The sequence below is a fragment of the Scyliorhinus canicula genome, chromosome 19 (assembly GCF_902713615.1).
Source record: "Scyliorhinus canicula chromosome 19, sScyCan1.1, whole genome shotgun sequence".
NCBI lineage: Eukaryota > Metazoa > Chordata > Chondrichthyes > Carcharhiniformes > Scyliorhinidae > Scyliorhinus > Scyliorhinus canicula.
The window spans coordinates 29,298,290-29,318,157 of NC_052164.1; the positions used below are offsets into that span (position 1 = coordinate 29,298,290).

At 41.0% G+C, this 19,868-nt stretch overlaps 1 protein-coding gene across 4 annotated transcripts in view; it reads right to left on the bottom strand.

The window, feature by feature from the left end:
* Window positions 1–1,908: 1,908 nt before the first annotated feature.
* Window positions 1,909–19,868, bottom strand: part of kat7b (K(lysine) acetyltransferase 7b) — an 83,466-nt gene continuing 65,506 nt past the window's right edge. For 3 of the 4 annotated variants that reach the window (XM_038779840.1, XM_038779838.1, XM_038779839.1), the window contains 4 exons: window positions 14,568–14,661; window positions 9,549–9,695; window positions 4,231–4,337; window positions 1,909–3,637 (listed from right to left, as the gene is read on the bottom strand). In XM_038779840.1, the coding sequence (XP_038635768.1) occupies window positions 3,536–3,637; window positions 4,231–4,337; window positions 9,549–9,695; window positions 14,568–14,661 (450 nt within the window). In that variant the 3' untranslated portion in view covers window positions 1,909–3,535. The remainder of the gene's footprint in view (window positions 3,638–4,230; window positions 4,338–9,548; window positions 9,696–14,567; window positions 14,662–19,868) is intronic. The other variant, XM_038779841.1, reaches the window with a different exon arrangement.

Sequence of the window (19,868 nt, forward strand, 5' to 3'; positions counted from 1 at the left end):
TAAATGGTACTCCATGCTTCATAATTCGCTTCACTGGTCCCCTTGAGCACTCTGAAAGATTAGCATGTAATACTTTATGTATGGGATAATTAGGTCTAACATTGAAATTTACTGTTCTTTTGAACTCTAGCCAATCTAGGATTTCTATTTCAGTTACATCCATCAGTTTTTCCTGGGATAACTGAACGTTGTCCAGGTTTTACATGGGAATACTTGGTATAAATAATTCTTCAGTATTTTTTAAAGATCACTTTGAGTTTGTCACCAGTTTTAAGTCAATCAGTATCTTATATGGTTCGGACCTTACAGTGCTCGTGTTTAAAATACCGAAAGCTTTTTCTAAAAAAAAACTGATATATTTTGTATATCCAGCCTTGTTTTTCTAATTTTCCTGCTTTTTTCTGGGGTCTGTCACCTGATCACCTTTTAGGAGTCTTGCATGTTTTCATATTAGTCCAAATAAATCTCATTCTCTTTACTCCCTGCAGGATTTAGAGGGTTTAAAAAAAAAAAAATGTTACTATATCTAGGGACATGCCACTTCACCCGCTGGCAGAAAATCATATACTGGAATAAACAACCTTTTGGATTCTAAACCACTGTCTCAACAATATCAATATCTTAGATTCACCTGAGAAAGGAGCAGTGTTCCGAAAGCTCATGTTTGAAACAAACCTGTTGGACTTTAACCTGGTGTTGTAAGACTTCTTACTATATCTTAGATGAACTTTGGAAAAATACAAACACAGATGAGGCTTCTTGGCTCCATCATAAGAATTCCATTTTTATACAGAACACCACAACCAGCAATTCAGATTGGAAGCATAAAGTAACAGTATGCTAATTCAGAATTAAATATAATAATAATCTTTATTGTCACAAGTAGGCTTACATTAACACTGCAATGAAGTTACTGTGAAAAGCTCCTAGTCACCACATTCTGGCACCTGTTCGGGTACACTGAGGGAGAATTCAGAATGTCCAAATTAGCTAACAGCACGTCTTTCAGAACTTGGGGGATGAAACCGGAGGACCCAGAGGAAACCCACTCATACATGGGTAGAATGTGCAGACTCCGCACAGACAGTGACCCAAGGAATCGAACCTGGGACCCTCACGCTGTGAAGCAACAGTACTAACCACTGTGCTACGGTGCCGCCCTATTTGGTTCACACCCTCTGATCCATCAACTTATCTAAAAGAACAATAAATACAATAGCCAAACGAGTGTGGCCCTTCAGTAATTTACGAAAGTGATCAACCATGGCACTTGTATTTTAAACAAATTTTCACAATGCCAAGCTAAATTTACTAGAAGAAAAACCAGTGGACATACCAGCCACTATACACATCACTTGATAGCTATTTTTTCTTAAATGACATTATTCTACTTGGCCAAGTAATCTTGTGCCAAATATCCCCATTCAAAAACATTTGTTCCTCTGGCATCAAGTTACCATTAATGCTCTGCTCAATCTATACCATATCAAAAATGTGATACCTTTGATTTCTTTAAGCATCTGCGTCCTTTGGTAGAATGTTACTTTACTCCCTTCCAAAACGGCGGAAACATTCACAGGTTGGATTGTGCCTTGTTTTTAATTTCTCCGCATTTTAAAAAATCCTGGTCAGTGTTCATTTTTTAAAAAATCCTGGTTAGTGTTAATTTGTTTCTGTCTTATCAAGTAATTACATTTCCTCCAAGTGAGGAACAGAATAGAAATGTAAACTCTAAAACTTCCAAAGAATAACCTAAGGGAGAAATAAGCCACTCTTTCATGTATTAGATATGTGACTCGATCTGATGAAAGCTGACAAAATAGCAAATTTCTGTTAGAATATCAAGTCCTTTAAATTTGGATTTGTACATCATCTGGGGTATTAAAAAAAACATTAATGACAACTATTGAAAACACACTGTACAACATGCTTTATTCATAAGCAAGTACAGAAGGCATTACATCACATTTGGTACAACAAGTAATTAAGCAATGTTCATCAATTCTAACATTGGCACAGCAATGTCAGGCTGACAAAGTGTGTACCCCGGTTCAATTCTGAAGGGTAAAACATGTACCCTTCTACACAGACCAAACATTTTACATAGCCAACCTTTTGTTTAGTGCTAAGTTTAGCTGCCAGTGACATAAAAAGGTGTTACGACACCATGTGACAACTGTGCGTACTACAATACCAAATACAGCTCAACTCTCCAGCTTAGGTCTTTGAAGAGTAAAATGGGCCTATTTTATAGAAATCTTGTGAGAACCATTTAACAACTTCACCAACAAAACCTGTTTTGTCTGTATCATAAATTTTCCAATATAAAGCTCCCTATATATAACATGCACCTTCCCCCATTTAGACCAAGATTAATTTTTACTACTTAGGACAGTCTAGATCGGTGTAAAATATGCATCCTGAATTTGGGGGGGGGGGAATAGATTGCGTACCAAACACAATATGTTTGATCGAATAAATCAGGACAATAGTATATGTATATCGCACAGAATTTTTATTTACAATGGTCAAGTTTTTATATTTCAATACCTCCCATTAAGTATCACTTACGTTATCACATCAGTTGCCGAATGACTTCACAAAACAGTCGAATTATCTTGTGGTTCAAGAGCTTCAAAGACAAAGTTAAGCCTTGTTAAGCTGTGATTTTAATATTATGTGATATAGCAAGATAATTTTCAGGGAAGTCAGGAAATACTCCTTATATTTACCATAATTGATAAGACTTCCATTGTACGAACCATCTCATGAAAAATAAATGGTATTTAACAATTCTTTAATGAGTAGCCTTTATATAAACTTGAATGGAATTTACAATATATTAGCTCAAGAAGTCTATCATATTGATGTAACTAGCAGGAGCTTATCAGACTGCCACGAGTTAAACGCTGTGGCTTCAGCTTCCCTTGCGGTTTTCCAGCCATTTGTAAAGGGTACATATTTATAAAAGCCAAACTGCTTAAGGACTGCAACAGCTGCAAAGCATACAAAGTTTAGGACAGATGAGTTGGGAACATTCCTACCTAAATAAGTCTTTTAAAAACTTAACACGACTTAACAAGCAAATTCTCTCTTAAAAATCCAAATTGGGCTTCTGTCTCTATACCTGTTCATCTTTGATGTAGAAAATCTTCTTGCCCTTTTGCATTTGCTCAGAACAAAGTTGAACAGTAAACAAAAAATATATACCAGCCATTAAACAAACAAAATAGAAAATGTAACTGGCAACTTATGAAAGTTTATATTCCAGGTTGTGCAACTATAAATTTCAAGCCCAATTGTCTCTCCAAAGAGCAGGTGTCAAGCTGCTTTATTGGAAATGCTACCACAAACAACAAATGGAATAAAAGCACAACATTATATTTGCTGGGGTAGTACGCTTTCCTATGTCCTCTGCAGGACATATAGTGGTAAGGACTATAATGTAAGGCTAAAGATTCACTATGGGATCTTCTGTTTTGTGTACATGAGCTGTTACAAGGTGGTGCCTTTGTTGAGATGGAAACATTGGGCACTAAGTTCCTTTTGGCGGTGTCCATTTCAAACAACTGGAGTCTATGGTTTTGTTCCCATTCGTTCGTTTTGCTTCTTTGGCCAGCCACTCATCTATTAGATCCTGAAAAGAAACAAAAAAGGGGTTGTGTAAAAGTTTAGAGTAAATGTAGCAATAAATATACCCAGCATACTATATAACTGACAAATTGGCAAATAAACATTACAATTTAAGAATGCATATTAGCCATTTATAATTAAACAAATCTATATTTATGTAATAGTTACCTGACTCAAAATTAACTCACACCTGACTCAAAATTAATCTCACACGTGTGCCAGGCTGGTTTCTGAGTCAGAAAGTTAGGAGTTCAAACCCAACTCCAGAGACTTGATCATATTAATATAGGTTAATATTTTAATGCAGTACTGTGGTGCAATGTCAAGAGGCACAATTTTCTAGATGAGGCATTAAACTTGGGTCCCATTAGTTTCATAAAGTTGGCGTAAAACCTCTCATGGCACTACCTGCAGAAGAGCAGGAACATTCACTTGGCTCCCTGGTCAACATGTGTCACTCACGAAATGCCAGCTAAACGTACATCTCCCAGCTGCCTTTTGGACCTTGTGTGCAAATTGTCTGTCTGCGCTAGGATACTTTCTAGTGTAAAAGAGATATGAAAAGGGTATAAACATACCCTATCAAACTTAAATTACCTGTCGTTTTAAAACCAAGTGTTTTCCCTTCCAGTATTTCAGCATCTGTAATGCCTGAAGAGTGCTGACAATGTCCACAGGATTAACTGCAGTTTCTTGACTTATTTCTGCAGAAACAAAAATGCCTGTTTGATACGTTGTGTAATACTGGTACAATGTTACAAAAAAGGTTACTCTGATTAACAAATGTCCATGTATAAAGCTTCTGAATCACAAAGTAGTGTAGATGGGGGGTAATTTCAGTGTCAGCTCCTGAAAGAAAATGCTACGCTAATGATATCTGACACCACCCAAAAGAGTTTCACACTGCTTCGAGTTTGAATTAGACTGGGGTCCGACTCACTACTTTGCACAGCCAATTCTGCCGAACTTGCAATGTGAATTTAGCTCGAATATAGTGGAGTGGAATAAATCTGCAAAATGAATAAAAACCTGGTACCTGTATTCTCATACTTGTATTATAGTTATAGTTCAGCAGTATTATTTTAACACCGAAAAGGGCGAGTCCCTCACCGAGTTTTTGTCGAGTTTACAGAAATTTGTGGAATTCTGCGGTATGGCATCGCCCTGTCTGAGAGGTTGCACAACGGCTTGGTTTATGGCATTAACAATGCAGCCTCTCAGAAGAAACTGCTAGCCAAACCTTCCCTGACCTGGTAGCATGTCATTCAGACTACCCAGGAAAGTGCGGAGCAAGAGGTGCAGGAGAGACAGGGGATGAAGGTGAATGCCTGAGGACATGCCCCCTTGTGCCCCAAGGGGCCCCTTGAGAATTCACTACTATTTTACACATGCACTACTTTACACATGCACTGAAATATCTAATCTCACTGTACTCAAAAAATGGTGCATTCATATTTTAGACTTTCCAACTGAGCCAGAGACATATACTATAAATTTCCTTTAGCATACAGAAGTTTCAGTAGATCATATAATAAATTGGTCAAATGCAAATAAAAACATAGGTGAAAACATTTATTTGTACCATTGCTACAAGGCTACCCCCTTTAATTTTGAAAATATGGCTTTATAACTTACAACTGACTGGAAATTTTGCAATTTCAAATGAGATACAACAGACTACTTAAAAATGCAATGTCACTTTCCAAGATGGAAGTGAAAACCAAACTTCATCACGGTCTAAGGAAGCAACATTAAAATGGAAAGTGTTGGATATTGAAACAATGGTTGCCAGAGACAGACTGGCCCAAAACCCCTTGTAAATACACAGAGTTGAAAAAAACTGAAAAGCTGCATGCTCTCCTTCTCTTGGAAAATGTTTTGTATTATGAATTGCAAGGGTCTTGCAGAATACAACCTCCCCCGATAACGTGGCGGGGTTCCTCTAACAATATCTGGCTATGTATAAGTAGAGTCTGCCAGTAAGGTACCGACTGGTTAAGACCCAGGGAACTACTGGAGCTGTATATAATAGTAGTTGTAAAATAAAGTAAGTTTTCATTTCTACAAACTTGGTGGTCTTCTCATGGCCTTATAAAGCTGGCAACGAGGATAAAAACTGGCCAGCTATCAACGCTGCTGGTAGCCTTTCGGTCCATCGAGTCTGAACCGGCTCTTGGAAAGAGCATCCTACTTAAGCCCACACCTCCACCCTATCCCGTGACCCAGCAACCCCACCTAAGGGCAATTTAGCACGGCCAATCCTCCTAACTTTCTCTGTCTGTTAGCTTTGACAAAGAGTCATTGGACTCAAAACGTTAGCTCTTTTCTCTCCCTTAAGATGCTGCCAGCCCTGCTGAGATTTTCCAGCATTTTCTCTTTCGCTCCTAACCTGCACATCTTTGGACTTCTAACTTCTGGGTAATTAATGCATGGACGCACAGCAACCCCAGGGTACTCCTCCCCACAACCCCAGGGGATTCCCCCAACCTCATGACTACTGTATGCCATGGGACTCTTCCCCCTACCCCCTCCCCCAAACTATCCCAGGGATTGCCAACCTCCAACTATCCACCTCATGCGAATCGCCCCCATCTGCAAGGAAATACAACCATCCCAATCAAGAAACTATAACCACCATAACCCAGGAAATTCCTCCCACGTCCATGGGGACTCTTTCAACCTCATCAGGCCCAACTTTCAACCCCTCCATCCTCTCCCCCACCACCAGGCTGACTCTCACCCTCACTCCACTCCAAGCAGGAGCCAACCTGACCTGACATCCTCTCCCTCACCTCAGCAACTCTGCCATTCCCCCTTCCTAATCCTACACAATTATACTTACCTGTCAAATACCAGATCTTTAAACTTACATGGTTTAGGGCAGCCACTTAGTAAGGGGTCATGACTTCCTTTCTTATGCAAGACTCTGCAGTTCTTCAACACTAGGCCCCGGGATGTGCTAAGCTGGCTAGTACGAGTTGAAGGTTGGGAGAGATAGGATCGCCTAGATTTTAAGTAAGAACTTTTAAGCAGAGTGGCAATCCAACTCAATTGCCACTCCATCGGAAGTGAGGGCCCATTTTGCTTCTCAGATTCAGTAATTAGTAAATTTGCTCTTTCTTTAATTGAAGAAAACCTTGTTCAAATGGCTCCTGCTCTGTTAAATAGTTAAATTACATTTTGATTTGGAAAATACCTCATCTTAGTGAAATTTAAATCTTTGTTTGACCAACCGAGGAAGTGCTTTAAAATTCTTTCATGGGATGTGGGCATCACTGGTAAGGACAGCATTTATTGCCTATCCCTAATTGCCCTCGATGGAGTAGGTTGTTAGGCCACTTTAGAGTGCCGTTGAGTATCTTCCACTCAAACATTCTGAAAAAATTCATGAACTTTGTTTTTGAAGATTTCAAGATAAATGATTTTTGGATGCGCATCATACATTCCTATACAAATGGCGTCTGAAAAATGGCTGGTGCAGAAGTACATTTTATCTGGTCCCTATATGTCTGTTATCGGAACTACAAGACATTATCCATAACAAGCAACTGAAAGCTGCTGAGTTTCCACGGTAAACAGCACCGTCTATAAAGGCAAGTATATTCTACGACAATCACATGTTCATCATTTTGTCAGAACATTTGCTGTATACAATGGCACACATGACTAGTGGTTTTATATACTATTCAGGTGATAAGGCCAAAGCACTCCAGTGCTTATGGGAACAAGGGATGCTCTACAATATTCATGGATAAATTTTCTTCTAAGAAAATGTACAACTTCTGCATTCTAATCTTTTGCCCATTACAGATCTTCAAGTTCCACAAGACAGTCAATATACAAAATTAATTTCAGTAGTACATGCCAGTGGAAAATACTTGCTTTTTAAAAAAAAACTGCAGTTCATTGCCATCGTGACTAGTTTTCATCTAAATGCACATTTGTAAAAATTAGGAAGTCAAACGTGCATGGCCTTGTAGGGAGATTTGGCCTGTCTACTGGAACTGCTACTGATGGCTCAATTATGAATTTTCCAGCTTGGCTTTGAAGCACCAATCTAATCGCTCCAAGAAAAATAACTCAGCAACCAAGAGAAATTTACATAAATGCAGATGTGTTGCTGCTTCTGTCTAATTAAAAATAATCCATTCATAATTAAAAATATTACCCAATTCTTAAATAATGGACAAAGGATTTTACAAACATTTTCTAAAGACCGGCTAACTGCATCCACATATTTAACATACTCATATGGCCCCACCAGATTCTCCCCCACCCACTACATCACCTCTATATTTAAATAAATATTCACCCCTCTTTCTCTCTAAACCACATTTCAAACCCTGACCAAGAGGCACAGTAGAGGATCTGTTCTGTGGGCCTGACAATACTACTCTTCAACTAGTTGCAAAGAAGTGTGCAAATTACAAGGCGCTTTCAGCTACTAATGTTCATCTTGTTCCTCACTCACTTCAGGGGCGGGATTCTCTGAGCCTGTGCCGGGAATCGGCAGGAGGAGCATGCAAATCCGGCCACGCTGCTCCGATGCAGGGCCACCGATTGTCCGTCGACCCGCGAATCGGTGGCAATCGCGCCGGCAGGGTCGGGGGTCGTTGAAAGCGGCCCCCGCGACAATACCCGCACTCGACGGGCCGAGTTCCGCCGAGTCCTACCGCCGTCGTTCACGTGTGGTCCTGCCTGGCGGGACTTCAGCGTTCTGGCTGTGGGTCGTATTGGTTTGGGGGGGAGGGGCCTCCACGGTGGCCAGGCCTGCAATCGCTCGGCGGGCGGGCTCATTCCGGGGAGTGGTGGGGGGGGGGGGGGGGGGGGGGGGGGGGGGGGGGGAGACAGGCCCCTGTAGGGCTCCGCAAAGGTGCGTGAGGGCCGACACGCAGACGGCAATGGCGTGCGTACACGGACCCACTCAGGCCATGGCGCACATGCGGGGACCCACACTGGCAGTGCAGGGGCCCCTATTGGCAGCTGGAGCTGCGCGAAGCGCTCCAACGCCATGCTGGTCCCGTGGGTTGGAGGAATCACTGCTCCTCGCAGCCAGGTGATGCCGTCGTAAAACGCTCCGCCGTTTATGACAACGTCAACACTCTTGACACTTGCATAGTGGGTTAGCACTGTGGCCTCCCGGCGCCGAGGTCCCAGGTTTGATCCCGGCTCTGGGTCACTGTCAGTGTGAAGTTTGCACATTCTTCCCGTGTTTGCGTGAGTTTCGCCCCCTCAACCCAAAGATGTGCAAGCTAGATGGAATGGCCACGCTAAATTGCCCCTTAATTGGAAAAAATGAATTGGATACTCTAAATTTAAAAAAAAACACTTGATGCTAAAACAGAGAATCCTGCCTCAGATATCCAAACAACAGAATGAAGAAATCAGCAGATGAAGAAAACAGGGGGAATACTATACTTTCATTTTAAAGTATGGTGTATTGCAGTATCAGGATCCTATGCCACCACTGTACCCTGTGTACATAGCTTACAAGACTCACCTAACTGTCTTCTTGGCAAAGACACCAGTCAGTGAACACACATTTAATTCCTGGGGTATATTGAATTAGCTGATTGCAGCTAGGAAGCTACAATTGGTTGCAATTGGGCTGAGATGGTGCAGGTGGTGGGGGAAGACAATGCATTAGATAGCTGGCAAACCATTTTATTTAAAAGCCTTGGCAAGAACAGACCACAACACAGCCAGGAGACACCTTACGCAGTGTGTTACAAATAATTAATGGCAAATTTTGAAGTGTTCCGAGTGAAACTGGTCTGTTTCCATTAGCATTAAGCAATCAAAGGAATCGGGAGAAAAATAATTTAATAGCTGCAAAATATTTCAGAAAAAAATAAAGGACCGAGACCAAAGACATTATATAAATTATTAAACTCCATGTGTCAATCCCTTTTCACCTTTGATCGAAATTTCCTTGCCCTGAAAGTTGTGCAAATACCGTAGTAGCACTTCTTTCCAATAGCTGCGGTAGCTGATAAGCCCCAGGTCAGACAGGGGACGTTCCGGGGAACCAACCTTTTCTTCCACTTTGGAGAGCAAATAGCCTTTTACAAGAAAACAAAAAGTTTTACAAAAATTAATTGAGTGAAACATGCAGTACTTTTCAAGTTCATAGCAATGATTGTTAGGATCCTGTTAGGGAGCGGTAAAGTTGAAAGAGATTTGATTACCCAGCAGAATTAACCAACAGATCACAAGGTTTCATATTTTTCAACAAAATAAATGTTATTGTGTATCCAAAAATATTAAACAAATGGGTCACTTTAAAAATAAAGAGTCACCCATTTTGTTTTCACTCAAAGGGTCATGAGACTTTTACCCTCTTCCTGAAAAGCTGATGGAATCAGAGACTTTGAATATTTTTAAGGCTGAGGTTGATGAATGCTTGGTAAGCAAGGAGTGATAGGTCACTGGGGGTTCCTATCAAATCAGCAATGATTTTATTAAATGCGAAACAGGCTTGAGGGGCTGAATGGCCCACTTTTCCTCCTTGCCCATATGTAAGTACAAATGTAAGCACTCCTATAATTTATGAAGACTTATGTTATATACTCAGTTCTACTTTCTAATTTCCCCCCCAAGAGTTCCTTTATCTTACAAAATCTATAAGATTCAGTCATTTTTCCTTGGAACCAACTCTCCAGTGTTTCAGCTATTCACAATGAAGGTTGAATATTTCATGGGGGTGCTTCTATTAGCTTTTAGCTAAGCAATTGCCAGTTTCTTTACAGACTGCACAACTCTGAATTCTACAGCTCCAGCACAGGCCTCGCTGCATCTCCCATATATTGGCTTAAAACATCCATGGTTTCAGTTTGAAACCATAGAAGTGGGTTTTGGAAACCAAACTGATTACTTCCAGAACTCCAAAGCAACAAGGTTGTTAACTGCTTTTTATTGAGGTAAGTACAAAAGATTTCAAAATGGAAGCGGCTCCATAAGTGGAACTTAAAGAGCTGGTTTAGGAAGCCAGGGAGGATCTTAAGAGGTGGGGTACAATGGAGTTGATGTTGGCGGGTGGGGTCCCCAAGTGGTGTAAATGAATATTGTGCGGAGGCTCTTGTTTATTTTTACCAAATGTCTTTTTTTTTTTAAAAATTGTACACGATTATTTTGGACTTTGTATGGGCGGGCAAGGTGCTAAGGATTGGGAGGACCCTGCTACAGACGCAGAAGGGAGTTTGGCATAGCCAAACCTGCTTCATTACTATTGGGCGGCGAATGTAGATAAGGCGCGGCGATGGTGGGAAGGAGAAAGGGTAGAGTTAGGATGGAGCAGGAATCTTGTAAGAGGTCTCGTTTGAGGGCAATAGTGACGGTAGCTTAGCCAGTAGCTCCCGAGTAGGTATTCAGGGAGCCCAGTGGTGCAGTCCACAGTGAAGTAATGGATCAGTTGAGGAGGCATTGTAAGGTGGAAGGGATGTCGGTGTTAATGCCACTGAAAATGAAAATCGCTTATCGCCACGAGTAGGCTACAATGAAGTTACTGTGAAAAGCCCCTAGTCGCCACATTCCGGCGTCTGTTCGGGGAGGCTGGTACGGGAATTGAACTGTGCCGCTGGCCTGCCTTGGTCTGCTTTAAAGCCAGCGATTTAGCCCAGTGTGCAAAACTAGCCCCTATGCGGGAATCATGGGTTTGAGACGGGAGGGGGTGATAGTGTATACAGGAGGTGGAGGAAAGTGGGCCTGGCCAAGGTGAGGGATCTGTATTTGGAAGAAGGGTTCGCCAGTATGGAGCAGCTAAGGGAGAGGGTAGAGCTGCCGAGGGGGAGTGAGTTCAGTCATGTCCAGGTTAGGGACTTTGCGCAAAAGGTCTGGAGGGAGTTCCCGAGGTTGCCGGGATCCACTCTGCTGGAGCAACCACTGCTTTCGGATGTGGAAGGGCAGGGACGAATGGGGATATACACAAGTGGCTGGGGGAGGTGAGCTGGTGGCGAAGATCAAGGAGAAATGGGAAGGGGAGATCAATTGGGGAATATGGAGTGAGGCACTGCGTAGGTTAAACTGGACCTCCTCCTGTGCAAGGATGAGCCTGATACAGTTTAAGGTGGTGCACTGGGTGCATAGGACTCGGGCGAGAGTGAGTGGATTATTTCAGGGGATAGCAGATGAGTGTGAGAGGTGTGGATGGGGGCCAGCAAATCACACGCACAAGTTTTGAGGTTGCAGAAAATTGGGAAGATTCTGGGCGGGGTTTTTTGCGGTCTTAGCCAGGATCGTGGAGGAGGACCCAGGGCCCTTTGATGGTGATATTTGGGGTTTCAAAGAAGCCAGTGCTCATGGAGAGGAGAAAGGCCAATGTCATGGCCTTCCACTCTCTCATTGCACAGCGGTGAATTTTACTGGAGTGGCGGGCAGCATCGCCACTGGGGGTAGCGGCTTGGTTGGGTGACCTGTACGACTTCCTGAGGCTGGAGAAGATAAAATATGAGTTAAGGGGCTCTGCAGAGGGATTTGAGAAAAAGTGGGGATGTTTGTGGCTGGCTTTGAGGAGTTGTTCATCGTGGTGGGGGGGGAAAGAGTTAAAAAGGGGAAACAATTTGTACAGACTGCTGGGAAGTATGTTCCCCGGGGGTGCTTGTGTTATAACCTGTTCTTCTGTTAGCTTCCCTGAACAAAGGTTCCAGGTGTTTTTCCCATTTCCAACTTTGTCTTGTACTGAATACCATCTCCCAATCGCAGGCTGCTTCATGGATGATTGATCGAGCATGTACTCTGTGCTTTTTCTCTCAACTTCCAAGAAATTGCACAAGCCCAAAAGCTGACAGTCCCTTAGCTGCTATTCCAAACATCAGACATATGTTCTTGTTGGCTTTGCCCTGAATTCACAGAAATAAACTCAAAACTCAAGACATATGTTCCAGCCATCTCTATAAAAATGTGACACACAGCCTATTCGCAGGTAGAAATGTAAATTAACTACCTTTTAATTCCGAAGATTTTCTTAATTCTGGGAAATCACATTAATAACAAATCCTTTATGTAAATACCTGCACGCGTCACATCTCAAGTTATTTAGCAAAGTAAGACCACCTACTGTTTATGACTGTCACCCTTTTACTCTAACCTTATCCAGTAAACACAAGTTATCTTTCGAATTGGTTTTGAATCAGTTGGTGTGATTTGCCAGCCTCAAGTTGTCTACCAACGGGTATTTCCCCACTGAACTTTACATTTTAAAATTCAATTTCTAAAACTAAAAAGCTATACCTCCGAAACATACGTAATCATCACATTAGGCATACGCAAGATGCAGTAATTATTTGTCGATTCACATTTCAAAGATCAGTAAGGTTTGAAGGCCCACAATAACAGCAAGAAATGCCAGCTTATTAAGAGGCAAACCTTCCCCAATAACATGGATAATGCACATTTATGGGGTTTCTGACGATTCAAAGGTTGATGCACAGTTTCTCTTAAGAAAGGATGAAGCATCAGGCGGTCACTGTTTCTGAGGAACGAAACTGACCTGATCATCCCACAAATCCTCAAAATCACAACCAAGAAAGGGTCAGGTAGCTCAAGTGACCCCAAAATCCTGCATTAGTTGTAAGGAATAATCAAGTCCAGAATGTCCAAACCTTTTCCCCTTCTACAAAGCTTCAACTAACAATCCTTTGCAATATGCATGTGTGTCAAGTGGCATTTACCACCTAACCAGTAGTCACTACAATTATGCAAACAGAAATGTATGAAATATCCCATATGACTAGTGCAAGCTGACTGAACGTAACCTGTAAACATGATCAGACTTCTCTTTGTGCTAAATACATTAACCATTAGAAGGCACTCGATTTTACCATGTATGGTCACGTTTCTCATTCTTAATACACAAATACATCTTAACCACTTCAATATGTTGTTAATGGTAGGTAACCAGGTATTCCTGATGATCTTACACTCATACCAATTCTGAGCAAAGACGTTCTTTGGCAAATTGTGAAAAATGGAGAAAAAAAGATTGGACAAAAAGTTATTGGCACAAACTAGTCAAAGAAATATTCAAGGAAAGAATACCTCTAGCTTTATACAGAAATTTCTAAAGTAAAGTAAAGGGTCCTGAGAATTCCAGTGATCATGCTTCGTGCTATGGAACAGGGATGAAGCAGTTTAAAAATATCAGCACAGATGAAGGAGTGTAGCTCTTGCTTACACTCAGCTGCTTGTTGAAGAGTCCAGAACCTTTGTTTCAATAACTAGACCTGAATGCTGCATTCAAGGTACAGCCTTGCCAGAGTGTTACCCAGTTTCAGCAAGGTGGCTTCTTAGCATTCTCAAATTTTTTTCATTCTCTTCCGAGACCAATTTCATAATGTTCATGATGTTGTGCACAATGTTAATAGTGTTAAACTTTGCACTAATCTGCCAGAAATCTTCCTTTCATGTAAATTCTATATTCGTCTGTAGCTCTTTGGCCACTTCACAGAATCAAGCTCCTCCTTCATTTCTTATCTATGCATTTGACCAACTTTTAATACATTTCTACATCTAATTTATTATACAAACTTTCAGGCTTCGCACAATACTTTAACTCAAAATTTACTTAAAACGACACAAGCTATTATTGAATGGTAATCCATAGAATCCCCACAGTGCAGAAGGAGGCCATTCGGCCCATCAAAGAGTTAAAACTCAAATTCTGCAGAACTACACATGTTCTAAATATTCTCAAAGCAATTAAGCATTTGATATGCTGGAATAAAAACAGAAGATGTTGGAAACACTCAGCAGGTTAGACAGTGTGTGTGGAGAAAACAACAGTTAACATTTCTGGCCAATGGTCAGATGTTCTGGAAGATCTTCTGCATCAAACCAGGCATCTGCAAATGAGCAATCAAGCAACAAAATCACATTTATACAGTTCAATATCTGACAGTAAAACCCCAAAGTTACTACCATGACCCTTCAATACTTACTGAAGTCAATTAGCATTTTCCCAAATCCTTGTCTCATATACTGTGGCATTGTCAAAATGCATGACACATTATAGTTGAGGAATGAATTCTTCTCCTGAAATAAAAAATAATCACTTGTTATATACAAGACCATTGCTCAAGTTCAAAGCAGTATTCTTCAATCCTCAACCCTTTAACAAAACTATGAATATGAATGCCTCACTGAATTTGATGATGAGACCTCATGTTGACAGTTTCTGCCTGCATCAATCTCAACCAGATGCATGGTAATCACAAGTCTTTCTTTTGACAGCCCAGCACAGTGATTATGGTCTGCCATTTTCTAGGAGTGTGTTGTTTCTAAACTACCTTCATTCTTACTAGTTAACTATATTAGAAATGCATCATCCTTATCAACTAGCTACTGTTGTTTCTTGTCATCACATCCAGCACAAAAACAAGTGAAGCCCCATCAGCCAGGATCATAATAATTAAGAGAACGAGATTTTGGCATCTGTACTGAAGGCCTCAACTGCCATTTAATGTTATAAAAGTGTGGCCCAGAGAAGGTCCTCAACAAGGGGAGGCAACGGCCTTGCCAGAGTGTTACCCAGTTTTGTGACTGGAGTAGTAATCCAGAGACCCACGGTAATGCTCTGGGGACCGAGGTTTGAATCCAAGCATTGCAGATGATGAAATCTGAATTCCATAAAATAAATCTGGAATTAAAAGTCTAATGGTGTCCATGAAACCATTGTTGATTGTCGTAAAAATCCATCTGGTTCACCAATGTCCTTTCGTGAAGGAAATCTGTCGTCCTTACGGGGTCTGGCCTACATGTGACCCCAGGCCAACAGCAATGTAGTTGACCCTTAAATGCCGTCTGAAATGGCCTAGCAAACTACTCATTTAAAGGGCAATTAGGGGCTGGCTGAGCTAGCGACACCCACATCGCCTGAACGAACAAAAAAAAAAGTAGGGACTGATTGCTGTGAGCAGGCTTTACAATAATTTTGCATTTATAGTGTCTTTAAAATACAAAAACGCTCAAGTGTTTCACAGAAATTTAACCAGACAAATATTGACACCAAATAAAAGAGAGAGGTGGGGCTCAGTGTACAGAGAGAACTCCAAATTTCAGGGCCTATGGGCTTTAAGCTATGCCCTTTCATGGGGGAGGCAAGAGAATGGGGGATGCACAGGCTAAAAAAGTTGGAGGGTGCGTTCTTGTAAGGTTGTAAGGTTAGGAGAGTTTAAAGAAATAAGGATTTGCATATGAAAATTAGAATTTTGAAACCAAGGTGGACCCGAAACAAATGTACATCAGCAAGTCCAGGGGTAATGAGCAGGTAGGGATAGGCATATGTTTGGATAAGAGGAGGAGAGTTTCGGATAAACTCATTATTTTGAAGGGCACAAGATGGGAGGCAACAAAACCATGGATGAGTGTTTCTGTAGAAGGAAATTAGGCTGGTTAGGAGATGAATAATGTGTTGGAGGTGGAAAGAGGCAGTCTTTCTGATGGAAGTTAGAAATTGACTGAGGGACTCAGAAGCTCCTTTCAGGGTCAACTAGGACACAGTAGTTATGTAGCTAGAGATAGTGGCCAATGGAATGACAAAATTGTTGGGAAGAGAATAGATTTTGTGAAATCCAAAGATAATTACAGCTTTTCCAGAACTGGGCGTCGGACAAGCAGTCCAACAAAATGGAGACAATGGAGAGGTCAAGATAGGCAAGCTAATACAAAGTGTCATCTACGTCCATTGCATAATGTGGAACCGGACATCGAGTCTTCTAATGACGCTGAAGTTGATGAAAACTAAAAGGTAGGCAAAGAAAGATCCTTGGGGATTCCAGAGGTAATAGTGGGAAGATAATCCATTGCAGGAGATAGCTGGTTGCAACTGGAAAGCTAAGAGTGGAGCCAGACAATGGCTGTCCCACTCAGCTGAATAAGGGGAGTGGCAGTGGAGGAGAATGGTTTACAATGTTGAGGGCTGCAGAAAGACTGAGAAGGGTAAGGAGAAACAGTCACAAAGGATGCAATTTGCTATTTTGGTTTGTGCTGTGGCAGAAGTGGACTTGATTGAGAATTTCAAACATGCATGTTGTGAGAAAGATGTGCCTGGATATGGGAGGGGAAAACAAATTCAAGGACTTTGGGGTTTACCTTGGAATGCTAGGATAATCATGGAGTTAGCAACATCCTCTAGCAAGAAAACCCTGTCACAATGCAGTGAATTCAGTGGGTTGCAAGCATCTTGTATTATTGTCTCGGGAATAGATGTTGGCAATACCAGTAAAGTTCTTGTATTGCCCATACCTCGTTGCCATGTGATGATGGCGGATTCTCCACTCAAACCACCGCAGTCCGTGACTTTGACTCATTTTGAAGGAACAGGCATATATGTCCACCCTAGGACAGGTGTTATATCTTGAAACTAATGGCATTTCCATGAACTGATCGATCTTGCTCTCCATGGTAGAGATCCTAGGATAGTTGAGTGTTCAAGGTGAGTTGCTACAACGTAAATAATATAACCACAGTGCATCCCAGTGGTGGGGGAAGTGGATATTGAATTCACTGGAAGAATACCAAACCAGCAGATTGCTTCATCCTAAATTAGCTTCGAGTGTCATTGCAGCTGCTGCCATCCTGACAAATGATCAATAATCATCACTCCTGACTTCAATCAGAAGTTGTTCTGAGGTGAGCCACCCAAGGCAAAGTGCTAAGCCTGTGCAGGATATTAATATGGCTAACCCAAGTTACCCAAAAAATGCTGATGATGGAGAATGCAAGTATATCAGTTCCACTGAAGGTTAGGGAAACAGGCTATGTGTAACTTGGAGATGATCATTTCTTAGGTAACATTAATGATATCTGTCACTTTTCAGTACAGATTTGGAGGCTGTTGCAGTCTTCCTGATTCAACGGTCAACTGTTTGGCAGTGGCAATTTCTGGCAGGATGGTAATAGCACAAAAGATTGCATAGGTTCTAATTAGCATGGCTTAAACTGAGAACTGCTTACGTTTGGCCACATAAATCCTCCTGACAAATATTCAGAGAAAGGATGACAAGACACAACCCACAAATATCAAAAGTTAGATTCCTAAAGTTGTGCAAAGACTCAAATTTCAATACAGGATTTCATAAGATTATAAACTCTAGATCCAACTAACTGGTACATTATCAACTTACTGAGCAGCTTGGCCAAGTTGAATGGCCCATTGAGCAAATTCTTTCCAATTAATCTATAGCTTTGTTAAGGATGGGGGTCGGTTCACTCAGTTGGCTGCAGTTAGTTTGTGATGTGGAGTGACACCAATACCACGGGTTCAATTCCCGTAATGGCTGAGGCTATTCTCAATCTTGCCATTTGCCCGAGGCTTGGTGACCCTCAAGTTAAATCACCACCAGTCAGCTCCCAAAAGGGAGAGCAGCCTATGGCCCTCTGGGACTGTGGCAACATTTATGTTGTGTTAAGGATGGGGATCTGTGGGAATCCCCGAGGAGCTAAAGAATAACACAGATATAGCGTGTTACAAAGGAACCTATAATAAGGTAAAAATACTCTCACCCAAAAATTCAAAAGAGGCTTGAATCAATTCAGCACTTTACACCATGCTCGAAACCTAATTATACAGTGGACACTTTAAGAATTGACAATGCAGCTACTTCTAAAAGAACATAATTATAAGACAACGCAAAATGAGGTGGAAACTGGATTAAATACATAATTAGTAACAGGCTAAAACTGAATTCCTATCTGATAGCTCAATAACAATGATGGGGTTGCATTCAAGTAGCTGGGCTATCCTTCTATGAAGTATAGTTGATGCAACTAAGTAGTACATTTCATGTTACCCATATTTCACATCAAAGAAAAGTAGCCTCTTGTATAGTGCTGTTCAAACTGTGCGCCTGCCAGGTGGAGCACCAACGAATGCAAAAGCCTGACATCAGCCTTCTTGTTTATCAAAACCAGTTTCAATCTTGCAAGCAAATCCTGCCAGTGTCCTTCATTTGAGCATCAGCGTCACTTAGCGACACAGCAACATTTTGCTTCCTTTCTCAAGAGTTTCTAAATTCCAAAGTCAGCATTACAGCAAGAACTAAGAAGAAATATTCATCTCAACTCTTTAGTATATTTATATTTATCTAACCAGGAGTCAAGTGGAGCCTGAGCAACCAAGATTTGCATTTGGTATACTGTCGAATGGATCATAGTGGCCAATCGGGTTTTCACGATACAAGTAGGTATTGCTTTCACAGTTATGTTTCTGCACTAACAATCCAATTAAAATCCTACCATGACAATTTAAGAAGATAGGCCTTCTTTGTTCTTAAAAGATCTGGCAATAATCTGGGAATAAAAGATTGCTATCAGTGATCTTGAAGCTATTTGACTATTGCAAGGATCCAAAATGTTTATTAATTATCTTTAAGAATGGACACTTCTGATCTTACCCAGTCTAGCCTACATATGATTCCAATCCCACAACATGGATAACTCAACTGCCCTGAGCAAGACACACAGTTGTATCAAACTGCCAGACAAAAATAAAAAAGAGCAACCCAGAGTGGGAAATAATGCTGCACCTACACCCCGAGAATGACTTTGAAAATTATTCATATCTGTTCTCTTGTCAGTTACTGACTAATCCTCATGAACCCAGATTTATTTGAAATAATTTACAGACAGATTAGATAAAATCTTCAGGATGATCAAAATAAACACACGTCTTATGAGCCTAATGGTTTTAGGCCATTCTTTAGTGGATGTGAAGTTTCTTTTAAGATTTCAATGGTGCAATAAATCAAGATTTTTGTTGTACCGATGACAGGATAAAACTGATACTTCTGGAATTGCTCAGAATACAAGTCTAGAGGCTTGAGGCATAATTGATAACAGGCCGCCAATTATTTCCCAGATGGCTCGAATAACTATGTAGAATTCATTCATGTATAATACATACTCAATTTACATAAGGTCTCCTGGGTTAAATATACTCTGCATGAATCCTAAGTATGGATCGGAGATCCCTGTATACAGTCAACTGATTCTCCTGTTGATAAACACAAACATATTCAACAGCAGCTCATCTCTGAATGAGGTTAGGAAGGCTCATTAACTAAATTAAATTCTCAAGTCAATCTTCTTTTGAGGGTTTGGCAGTTGCTTCAAGTGTTTATAAATTCTAGTGAAGCTACAAAACCTAAACAGTAATTGAATATCGTAAAATGTCTCCCTTGGTAAATAAACCTCTTGTATTAAGATGCCTTATTTTCCAAATTGCACAAAGCATTTTTTCA